The 12666-nt window shown below is 40.2% G+C and overlaps 1 protein-coding gene across 1 annotated transcript in view; it reads right to left on the bottom strand.

Moving 5' to 3' along the window:
* LOC113406909 (DNA-directed RNA polymerase III subunit RPC1) overlaps positions 1–12666 on the bottom strand; it is a 50793-nt gene that overhangs the window by 26336 nt on the left and 11791 nt on the right. The window contains exons 9-16 of the mRNA XM_026653778.1: positions 11027–11130; positions 10206–10347; positions 9510–9650; positions 7737–7806; positions 7004–7131; positions 4962–5100; positions 2891–3055; positions 2432–2604 (exon numbers count right to left, since the gene is read on the bottom strand). Coding sequence (XP_026509563.1) covers positions 2432–2604; positions 2891–3055; positions 4962–5100; positions 7004–7131; positions 7737–7806; positions 9510–9650; positions 10206–10347; positions 11027–11130 — 1062 coding nt within the window. The remainder of the gene's footprint in view (positions 1–2431; positions 2605–2890; positions 3056–4961; positions 5101–7003; positions 7132–7736; positions 7807–9509; positions 9651–10205; positions 10348–11026; positions 11131–12666) is intronic.

Here is a 12666-nt window from a genome sequence, read left to right as displayed (position 1 = left end):
AACAACACTGAAGAACAAGGACGGACAGTAATTGACAGAGCAGGGATGGAGGACGTCTGCAAAGACTTCTATACAGAACTGTTCAAATCAAGAATCAACATCCCTCTCCCAACGCTCCAAGAGTCAGAAGAACGCGTCCCCCCCAATAATCGTCAGCGAAGTCCAAAGTGCACAACACCAGATGAAGAAGGGAAAAGCTCCAGGCAAAGATGGAATAACGTCAGAAATGATTTCCGCAGGAGGCGAAAAACTTTGGAAGGCCCTCGCTTTAAGATTCAGTCGATATCTCGAAGAAGGAAAAATACCATCAAGCTGGAAGGAGTCGAATACCATCTTGCTGTACAAGAAGGGGGATCGAGAAAATCTTAAGAACTATCGCCCTATATGCCTGCTCTCTCGTATCTATAAACTCTTTACAAAGGTGATAACGAACCGACTCTCGCAGAGTCTGGATGAATAACAGCCGAGAGATCAGGGAGGGTTTCGAAAAAATTTCAGCACGATCAACCATATATTTACCCTTAGCCAGCTCTTAGAAAGAGCGAGGGAATACAAACTCCCGCTGTGCATTGCTTTCGTCGACTATGAAAAGGCCTTCGAAAGCATTGAGTTCAACGCAATATTAAAGGCGCTCACAGAGCAGGGCATTAACATGCAGTACATCAGTTTGTTGAAGGAAGTGAATACTGGATGTACAACAGACATTACTCTCCTCAAAACTCCCCTCCGCAGCCCAATCGAGAAAGGCGTAAAGCGAGGAGATACGATTTCACCGAAACTATTTACCGCCTGCCTTGAAATGGTTATGAACAAGATCAATTGGAGGAGTGGTGTTAATATAAATGGAGAATCTCATCTCAGATTCGCGGACGACATCATACTAATTGCTGAAAGCACCAACCAACTGCAGAGCATGCTACGAAGACTCGACAAGGAAAGCAGTCAGGTCGGTCTGAAAATGAATCGTTGCAAAATGAAATACATGCGATCAGATGTCTTACGAAAAGCCCGAATAACGGTAACAGAAGAAATTGAAGAAGTGGAACAGTACATATATTTGGGCCAAGAAATAAATATGCGTCAAGACATGAAAGGAGAACTCTCGCAAAGGATTTGGGCAGGATGGTGTGCATTTAATTCCATCAAGGACATCCTCAAAGGAAAAAATCGACAAGACCACACGTACAAATATCTTTAATTCAACAGTGCTGCCAGCCATGCTGTATGGCAGTGAAACGTGGGCACTGACAAAGAGAGAAGAACAGCGGCTGTCGGTAGCTGAAAGGGCAATGGAACTAACTATGTTGGGAATTTCCCTTCTGGATCATATCCCAAATGAAACGATTAGAGAATGCAGTGGTGTGGAAGATATTGTTGTGGAAAGCAGATATAATAAGATACGATGGGCAGGCCACATAGCACGGTTCACGGACAATAGGTGGACTGCAATCATTACTGAGTGGTACCCGCGCAAACAGAAAAGACCACCTGGTCGGCCTCCAAGAAGGTGGCAAGATTACATTGTAAAATGTTTCCGACGAACGTGGAGAAGAAAGGCAAGAATGCGAGAAGAATGCGCCGATCACAATACGTCTGCCAGTCTTAACGACAGCTGAAGACTGATTGATCCAGGTGAATAGGTTTCAGAGTAGCAGCCGTGTTAGTCTGTATCCGCAAAAAGAACAGGAGTAAGGTGCCACAAGTACTCCTATCTTGTAATAGGCTGGTATGACGACTTATTTTTAACAGTCCTGTCTGTAAGTAAGGCTGGCTTTGGCCTAGTTTGCAGCTTGCCTGACATGAGCAAAATGTTTCTTTAAATGATCTTGTCATCAAGTAAACTTGTTTACAACAGCTATATAGAACAGAGGACGACATTTTTAAAACAGGATGTGCTTAAATTGAAGAATAATGTATCTGTAAATTGTGTTGTCAAAAGCAGTTAGAAAAATGGACTGGAAGGTCCCAAAAAACCCCTATGCAGAGAAACAGGTCACAGTGACCTGGCCAAAATATGCACAATAGTGCACAATCAACCAGAGAAGAGACCACCACAAAAATAATGACAGCAGAAAGTTACATGCCAATTAAAGTTTGCACAGGAGTATTGTATGAGTTACATAAGATACTGATCTTCCAGTCACCGTTGTGTCATGAATGTTAAGTAATGAATATGTAATATGGATGTGTAATATAAGGGGCAGTCAGAGCTTCGTAGGAAAAATCCATCATGACACCCTAAGCCCCAGGAGAAGGTAACTAGCCATGGCTTTTTTCTGTATGTCTGCTGTTTCGTACTTTAACAGAATTTGTAACAGCAAGGTATGCTTTTGGTTAAAATAAAGGTTTGATTTAATAAACCCGAGTGTCTTGGCCTGAGTGCATGGCACTCATATTCAACACTATTTTTAACAAGTGAAGCACCACTCACCTCTAATGTCTCTTCTGCGGTACAGCCAGGCTGCTGCTGCAGCTTACCAGTGCGCAAAGCTTCAATGTATTCATCACATTTCTTATAGCCATCATTCAGAAGTTCATATTTAGCCTTTAGCAGTCCCTGTCCTGGAGTTACATCACCAATCCCAATTGAGAACCCACGGTTAGCTACAGTAAAATTACAAAAAAAGATACTGCCATATAAAAAAGTTCAGTTCACTGAGTTCTATGCAGATAACAATCACAGAATTTCTCTCCATTATATGGCATTTGCAAATACATCACTTGAATTCAAGACAAAGTTGTGAACAGATATACTAAGTTGATGGAAATGGAGAAAAGTGCCTTATTGATTTTTCCTTGTCTAAATAGGCTACATTTTTAATAGAAACCTTCCTGGATTTAGGTTACATTAAAATATTCTACAACGAAAGGCACCTCCCAGGTTACTTACAGAGGTAAACAGGAGCAAGCCTGGCTAGCCGTGACATAGCATCTGCAGCCTCTACCTGCCCCCAGTCTCTCAGCAGAATGTAAAAGATATTGTTCTTGGATCCAGATCCTAAGGTTCCTTTGTCCATACTGCCACTCATCAACTGGCTATTCTGGATTGTAACATCTGGAGGCACAAAGGAAAATACTGAAAGCCTGACACCCGAAGAGACCAAGAGCTTAACTTAGGTTACTAGTAATTTAATAGAGTTTAAATCATAACAGTGTGGGCTGTCAAAACAAAAAAGCCCCAAAACACACACATTATGCCTATAGAAGCAGAACACTGAATAAAAAGGATGCAGTGAAAGTGTCTCCAAAACAATCCTCCTACTGCAACTCCATTTCCCATACATTTTTAAGTCTAATTTCCCACCCTTTCCCCAGGTAAATGCTTCAATTGCCAGATTTTTGGTTAAGAAACAGCAGTAGCCCATAACTTAAAGCAACCTTAACACTGCAAATTTTAATTTTCTAACTCCCATGGAAGAATTAAATGTGATAAAAAGCAATTTTAAATCTTCTGAGCGATATCTTAAATTAGTCCATTTTTGTTCACATAGTTTAAAACACAGTAGGCAAATCAGTGCAAGCAGTTTCCCAACCAAAAGCCACTTAACTTTGATAAAAATGGGACTATAGTAAGCGAAGAATCATTGAAAAGAGTTATTTTATTTAGGAACAAGTCAGTAATTGGGAACAATAGCACTAGAAAGTAAGCAACTTAATACGTGAGCACTCCAACTCCAATATGCTACATTCAAGGAAGGGCTTGGGTATATAGATGGACATAATCACTGCACTGTCCTGGCTCACTAAAAGGTACACCATAGTTACATGTACACTAGGAATCGGTAAGCTGGTCTATTAAGTGCTCCTAGTGTGGACACAGCTATACCTGCAAAGGGTAGTAACCTCCTATAGTAATCCCCTCCCCCCCAAGTCAAACAAGCTATACCAGTGAAAGCAGTTTTGCTGGCGTAACTGCATCTTTACTAGGACTTATGCTGGCACAGCTATGTGGGTCAGGTATCACACTTCTCATCCCCCAACTGACATAGCTCTACCAGCAGACCTGACTTAGTTTTAATTAATTTATTTTTTTTAGAAGGATGCAACAAAACTCGCTGAACAGTAAATAACAGCCATTGATATTCATTAATGACTGAGTACACTGCAAAAGCCATGTTGGGATTTCATGAGATCTTGCAGAAGACCTTTTCCAGATTGGACTGTTGTTGCTTCACAAAAGAACAGGTATGCCAAAGACTGCAACACTCGCTTCAGAGAAACTCAGACGGATTGTCGCTTCCACTGAGGCTGCCGACTCCGAGAAACTGGGGTTTCCACTGCATCTTCTAAGGCCTGTTACATTCCTCTGCAATTTCTTCCTATGGTGGGAGAATTTTCTTGGGTTTACACTGCTCTGCTCCCCTGCAGCTAGTTCATGGTGAAGAAAAAGGTGGTAGGGGCATGGGATAAAAACCTCACTAAAACAGAGGAAGGATTTTTCTGGTTACAGAAATGGTTAGCTATGGACTGCTGGTTTAATAATATCAGACGATGTGTAATATGCTCGCTGTATAGCAACTCTGTTTTGCGCCATCTCTACTTTCCTTATCACCTTCCTTTGTCTAGCTTCAAGTTCTGCATTTGTCAAGTTTAAAATGGTAAGATCTTTGGGGCAGAGACTATGTTTTTTTTAAAATCTCTGTAAGGTGTCATGACAAGTTAAATGCTATATAAATATTTTATTAATAAAATTCACGATTTTCCCATAGTGTTCTATGTCTGAGCAAACACCAACTTTTGAGAAATTGCCTATTTTGTACGTGAATCAAATATTCATCACATTCTTGCATATTTTACTCGCATTTTCATGTTTAACAGCGAAAAATAGCATTTAACAGCATTTTCTTCAGTCACATTTCCCTGCTGTGAACTCAATTACGGACTAGTAACAGAAAAGTAGTCACTGGTGCAGATCTGTTATGAACTCATAATTTAGCAGTTGAGCAGGCAAGGTCACTCACAAGAATCATTGACACACAGATCCTCCCCTCTGCCACAGTACTGTTTTCCTTTGGTTCGGAGATTGGCTTTCACAGCACAGTCATCGCTAGGTTTGAGAATGAGGCTGAAGACCTGCTTTCCTGTCCACAGGGTTACAGGCTGAAGGCAACAAAAGGAAAGAATCAGAAACGGTCAGAATGTTTTCGATAGGGTTATAGTACCAAAACAGCCAACTTCAATATGCTGCTCTAAAACTGTGGTTAATAGCTTGGTGGAACAACCTGTGCCAGTCAGTTTGCTGAGATGGTTGCCATTATTCACTTAACTGAGAACAGAAACCCCACTACCCCAAGGAATCGGAACTTCAATATTTTTGGTTGAAGGACAGAGGGCAGATGTCTGAATGAATGAATACCCCCTCCACTTCTCTCTGACACTGGTTGAAATAAAAGTAAAAAAAAGTTAAAATGTAGATGATTGCCAGCTTCACTTCATTCCCTGCATTTACGGTGCTGTGAATCTAGTTTCTCTTGTTCAGTATACAGTGTTTTCATGAATGCATTTGGCTTAGAGATCACATTATTGTGTACTTCAGCCAGATGAAATACAGCTAGCCAATATAAGCAGCTGACACAAACATCTAAATCTACAGTCATCTGGCAAAATGTTATTGTCATAGACGCAGTGTCTTGTTACAAAGGAAAACCTTTACCTCACCTCAAAACAGACTTCCCATAAATGCTTTGGTCTTTGCTTTAGATGACTATTATCCTTTGATGCTCCAATTCCCCTATCCTCTGAACACATTAATAATTACACTCTCCAGCACATAGATATTTATCAATTTTAAGTTCACTCTAGGTATCAGTATACACGTTCATTTGCAAGTCGTTTACTTAATATTTGATTAAGCAGTTAACCACAACGCATACATCAAATTCCTCTACATCACAATAAAAAGTGCATGACTATTTTCTCCAGACACATGTACACTGGTGATGTATAAACACCATGATATAAACTTAATTATGTCATCAGAAGGAAGATTGTGCAGCTGAATATGAAATAGGACCATAGGCAGCTATGGAGCAGAGCTCTTCTTAGCTCCACTTCTCATCCCAGATCCTGCTCCCCAAGCTCAAGCTCCACTACCCCCTTAATAGTCCCCCATGATCCCTAGGATGTTTTCACTATCTTAAATGCTCTAGACTCCCCATGGTGTTGCTGTGTTTTGTGGTGTAGGAGCTGAGGACAAGTCAGTAGGAATGTGGGGAGGGGGGCAGGAGATTGAATGGGAAAGATGAGGATCAAGTTCCTTTTCACTAAACCATCTGTGTTGAATCCACAGGACTCCTCAATGCACGGAGGTGGCAGCAGCTAAAGCATCAGTACCAGATGACCCATTCAAGTTCTGATGCACCAATATGCAGCCCCCACTAACTCCTGCGTCCAATCCCATCAGGACTGGGGTCAGTGAATATTGCAAAGTATAGGCTCTGAGGGGACACTCACCTGCTGCATTCCAACCCCTCATATCTGTGAGGAACTTCACCTGCATCTATATTCCTGGTTTAAGAAGCTTGCTCAGATATATCAAATTAGGGTTTCCCTCTTTCAAACCACAGTAGGTATGTTGAGGCAGCAGGACCATAAGGAACCCTCAACATACCGATATGCATAGCTGACTCAGTGTAGTGGAGAGCCAAAGCACTGATGATTTGGGGCAGATGGACTGCACACTGCACCAAGACAGGTAGTCTGCAGTGCTCTAGTTACCCTTCCTAGATTCCACCACTTTTCTCTACCCATGGCCCTGACTTATGATCCTCACAGCACTGCTGCCTGATCTATTGCGAAGTTAAAGCAGCAGCATCAAGACCTGCTTCTGTCTCCATTCCCATGCACAATAGGTTTACAGCACAAGTAACCACTTTAAGAACAACTGTCGCTAAAATTCTGTATTTTGGCAGCTATGAGAATGGGTCAAGTATGCATAACACCCAAGAGAAATCATGGCTAAAAAGCTTTGCAACAGTTTAAAAAACTGAACAGGACCACACACCTTTAGGATTGCTGGTGGTGGAAGGCGAACTTTAATCTTCTCATCCTTGCCAACCAGGATAGAAGCAATAATTTGACAGGCCTTGGCTCGGTCAAAAAAGGTGTCTTTTAGTGTGAGAAGATAGGCACCTGGAATGTGAAAAAAGGTTAACCTGACAGGCTGAAGTAAAATTTAAAAATGATTGCATGTTAAGCATTACTCTGACCACATGTTATCCACTTGATACAGATGACAGCAATGCAGATGTAATATTGGCTCTAATTCTTTCCCTGCACTTATGATTTTTAAATGAAGGCCTGTACCAGCAATTTATAAACTTAAAAAATTAATTTTTCTCCTATTAGATTTAAAGTCTAAAAGACCATCTGAGAATTGCTATCAAACATCCTCTTCCTTATGAAGTCTCCGGCCACTGATATACCCTCTGGACGTTTCCTATAACATTAAATAACTTTGCAGACACATAAGTGACACCATTAACTTAAAGATAATATTTTTTAACCCTACTATTACAAGTAACCCCTTCATGCCAAATCGTAACTGAAAAGCACTGTGAAGCATCAGTTCAATTGCTTCATAGTCAGGGAATCCATTTTGATATGTCTTGCAACAGGGTAAAAGAAATTTTTTATAAAAAGTTAATTTATAGATTTACATGGGACATTATCGATTTTCAAAAAAAAAGAAAATTTTTAAGTCACACACATCTCTAAAATGAGCTTTACATACAGACCTGTAAGAAAATCTTGAATAGCAGCAATCAAAGGCTCTCCATTTCTTGGTGTTACCAAGTTCGCTTTGGTCTGTAGAACACAAGAATGAAAAATGAGTATACTTGAAATATTCTGTAGAGAAGATTAATTTAACATACATTACTATTGCAATAGAATTGAAAGAACAGACCTTTTAAGACAGAGCTTGTAACAAACATTAAAGGCCCAATCCCATAGCTTAAGTGTTAGGATTTACTCTAGTATGTAGGACAAATCCTGTAAACTGGAGGAAACCCCAGTTCTAGACCCTATCCTATCCCTACAGCTAATACACATACACATCTAAGCTATGGATTAGGTTAGGGAAAGACATGGAGAGATACGTACTCCCTTGCAAGCTGTGTGTTCAACACCAGCCACCAGATCTGGGGATCCAGAGGGATGGCATATATATACAAACAAGTTTTACTCATAAAAGAAAAATGGTAGCCAAACCTGGCACGTTTGGGTGGTTACTTTCCAATCGTGTGTGTGTGTGTGTGTGTGTAAATCAACAGATGCCGGAAAGGTAGATTCCCAAACACAAAAGTAAAACCTCAGAGAGAGACAGACATTAATAACAAACCTATGTCACATGGCTGTTTAGCAAGACTGTCGAGTCTAACTGTATCAGATCTTTGGTCAGAGGAGGAGGAGGAGTTTCTACTGATGTAGTGGTTGAATTGATAGGTCAAGTTATTAGTCAAATTACAAGTACAAGGGATAGTATTGCTGGTGGCTCTTGTAAAGTTGTGAGTTGGGTGACCGCACCATTGATCTGACTGTTTCATCAAGTGCCTACACTGGCTACTTCCTCACTTCTTAAATCTGATCTGGGTCCTGTGTGGCTGTAGTCTTGGCAGCCTGGAGATAACGGAGACCTACTATACCTTCAATCCCCTAGCATGAGTAATTGCTAGTCTGAAGGTGAAGTAGCTGCCAGTGGTCTCCCATATATCTGGAGCCAATGTCAGGGTACAGCATGAGTCTCCCCAGTAGGGTCTTCTCAGATGCACTTGCCACTGCTTTACATAAAACTCAATTGGCTCCTAAGGGCTGATCTACACTCAAAATTTGGTCGAGATACCAACAAACCTTGGGGTGAAAAATCCACACCTGAGCACCATAGCTATGCCAACATAACCCCCAGTGTAGACACAGATAAGTCGACGGAGAATGCTTCCATCAACCTAGCTACTGTCGCTCAGGGATATGGAGTTCCTACAATGACTGAAAACCTTCCCCCACTGTTATAGTCCGCATCTACACTGGGGGTTACAGCAGCATAGCTATGGTGCTGTAGGTCATGTCTATACTATGGGCGTGAAGTCCCAACTTACTTTTGAAAAGGGAACTCACTGCCCCACTGTTGCCTTATCAGTTGGGAGGGGAGATTATGTGTGGTGGTATAAGGTAAAATACATTCCACAGCAAAAGCCCCTCATTTCTGCAGCATGTCACTACAGGAAGACATGCACTCAGAACAAACCACATTTTCAGAGAATACTGAGTAGGTATCACTGTGATGCCTCTAATTCTGTTAAAAAAAACAAACACCTGGTTTTCTGAAGGTGCCCTAACACTAGCACCGAATATTCAGTTGGCTGCAGAATTTAGCATTGGTCTCTTGAAGCACTCAAGCAGCCTACCTGAAGAATGCAGCTCTCACCGGCAACTGAAAAATACACGGTGCTGCTCATACAGAAATGCAATATCACATTACCACAAGTCAGACAGTAAGATACTTCATTTACCCCCATGAGAATCAGTGCTTCTGCTTTGGCCTCCTCTGTTTGAGGAAGATGAAGATTCATTTCATCTCCATCAAAATCAGCATTGTATGGTGTACAGACACATTCATTAAACCTGAAGGTCCTGTGGGGCTTTACTCTCGCCTGCAAAACAGATAAGAAGTGATGCCGCAAACACAGTGAATCACGTCGAATTTACAAGGTTGCAGAATCTACAAGTTTTGAGAGTGGTTTCCATGCAAACTGTGCTTTTACATTTTTTTAAAAAATATAAAGACTCTTGAGACGATACATCTAATTACTTGTTTTAATTTACACAGAAACTGTTGGAGGCTCACCAAGTCACTTAACCAAAGTTGAGTGAATTTATTTATTAAACCCTTGACCCTGCAACGTTACTTGCAAAGTACAAGATGCAGCATGTTCTTAGATATCAGGGTTCTAACACTGCAATTTTTTTTTATTTTTACATCTATCGATATGCATATATACACGCACAAATGTAAAATCGGTGGAATTTGAACAAAAGACTGCTCAGTTTCACTTTGACTCCTATGCACAAGCACAAAACTATTTTGTTTGGATCATTTTAAGATGCAAAAAATCAACACAGTTTGAGTGAGAGATTAATAAACAAAACTAAACCACTAAAGGTTAAAGTTGCATGATAGCCAGGTTCTAGGCTGTGTGTATACTCACTATGTGAGCCATGATACTCAGCTTGTGCAGAGAGGGCTGTCGGTTGAACAGAACTATATCCCCATCTATGAGATGCCTCTCTACAATGTCACCATACTTGAGTTCCTGAGCCATCTTCTCACGGTTTCCATATTTCAAAAACCTTGAAATAAAACATGTCAATAGAGTCAAAATCTCATGGAAAATAAAAACAAAGAAATAGACAACTAAAGAGCATCCTCTTATTTGTACTCTGGTTTCTTAAAGAGACTCCAGTGACAGCCACTTTGAACCAGACATGCATCCTACAAGTTTATTAAATATTAACAGAGTGTTTCTGTCACTGAGTGGAACTGAGGGACAATGTTTTTCACAAAAGTTTTAGATAAGGACTGAGGTCAGTTTAATATCAAAGATACAGTAAAGTTATGTTAACTAAACAGCAAATAGCTACATCATTCTCCATGGCAAACATGGAGCAGTCAGCAAACACAGGATATTCGTGAAAAATCAGTTTTCTTAAAGAAAAAAAATTAATTAGTTTTAAGTTATCAGGAAATAGGGGTATGTCATTCACGTGTAGCAATCCTACTGTCGCTTACTAGCAATGACATTGAATCTATGCCCACCAAAATGTTCTAACAGAAGGATTTATCTATGTTCACGTTTGCTTGCACAAGCTACCTTTAGGTCATGGAATATTGTTGATATCCTTTATCAAAGATGACATAAAACAAAAAAAATCCAGAGGAGTCCCAATGATGAATAATCTGCTGATTTCACTTCAGCAATAAGACCAGGTAGTGGTGGTAGGTGGAAAGTGAACCTTTATAGATAAGTACCTTTTCATTTGTGTGTGCCTCTGTTGAATGAAATTGGCTCCAGGGTGAACTTCGGGACCATTCCGTACGAGTTTCCTCATAAAATTCAGGTTAGCTTTGTTCACCTGCAACATGACTATCAGTTAGAAACAAGCGAGACATTTTAACACCACTTACTATTCCTTGGGTTTGTGCTTTGGGATTTTCAGGCTCAGTTTAATGGTGGTTGTCCCCTCATATTTTAAGCTGCTGGAGGAAGGGGAAGAGAAGAAAAATACAAGCCAATCTTGACCTTATGGAGGCAAGACTGTTGCCTGAATTGGAATGAATAGCTTGCTGGCCAAATTCACAAATAGAGGGAAGCTTGAAAAGCTCTCTAAAAATGCTGGGATCTATGTTAAAATTAGGGCTGTCAAGCGATTAAAAAAATTAATCGCAATTAATCACACTGTTAAATAATAATAGAATACCATGTAAATATTTGTGGATGTTTTCTACATTTTCAAATATATTTATTTCAATTACAACACAGGATACAAAGTGTACAGTGCTCACTTTATTTTTTTTGTAACAAATATTTGCACTGTGAAAAAAAGAGTATTTTTCAATTCACCTAAGTACTGTAGTGCAATCTCGATCATGAAAGTTGAACTTACAAATGTAGAATTACGTACAAAAGTATAACTGCATTCAAAAATAAAACAATGTAAAACTTGAGAGCCTACAAGTCCACTCAGTCCTACTTCAGCCAATCGCTCAGACAAACAAACTTGTTTACATTTGCTGGAGATAATGCTGCCCGCTTCTTGTTTACAATATAACCTGAAAGTGAGAACAGGCTTTCAAATAGCACCTTGTACCCATCATCGCAAGATATTTATGTGCCAGATGCACTAAAGATTCATATGTCCCTTCATGCTTCAACCACCATTCCAGAGGACAGGCATCCATGCTGATGATGGGTTCTGCTTGATAACTATCCAAAGCACAGCAGACCGACGCATGTTCATTTTCATCATCTGAGTCAGATACCACCAGCAGAAGGCTGATTTTCTTTTTTGATGGTTTGAGTTCTGTAGTTTCCGCATCTCTTCGAAGACTTCTGAAAGCATGCTCCACACCTTGTCCCTCTCAGATTTTGGACAGCACTTCAGATTCTTAAACCTTGGGTCGAGCACTGTAGCTATTTTTAGAAATGTCACACTGGTACCTTCTTTGCGTTGTCAAATCTTTTGTGAAAATATTCTTAATATGAACATGTGCTGGGTCATCATCCGAGACTGCTATAACATGGAATATATGGCAGAATGTGGGTGTAAAAGAACAAGAGACATACAATTCTCCCCCACGGAGTTTGATCACAAATTTAATTAATGCTTTTTTTTTTTTAATTAAACGAGTGTCATCAGCATGGAAGCATGTCCTTGGAATGGTGGCCGAAGCATGAAGGGGCATATGAATGTTTAGAATATCTGGAACGTAAATACCTTGCAATGCCAGCTACAAAAATGCCATGCGAACACCTATTCTCACTTTTAGGTGACACTGTAAATAAGAGGCAGACAACAGTCTCTTCCGAAAATGTGAACAAACTTGTTTGTCTTAGTGATTGGCAGAATAAGGAGGACTGAGTGGACCTGTAGGCTCTAAAGTTATACATT

Source organism: Terrapene carolina, unplaced genomic scaffold (genome assembly GCF_002925995.2).
Source record: "Terrapene carolina triunguis isolate 2854851 unplaced genomic scaffold, T_m_triunguis-2.0 Scaffold148, whole genome shotgun sequence".
NCBI classification, from domain to species: Eukaryota; Metazoa; Chordata; order Testudines; family Emydidae; genus Terrapene; species Terrapene triunguis.
This window is presented reverse-complemented; position numbering and strand designations above follow the sequence as displayed.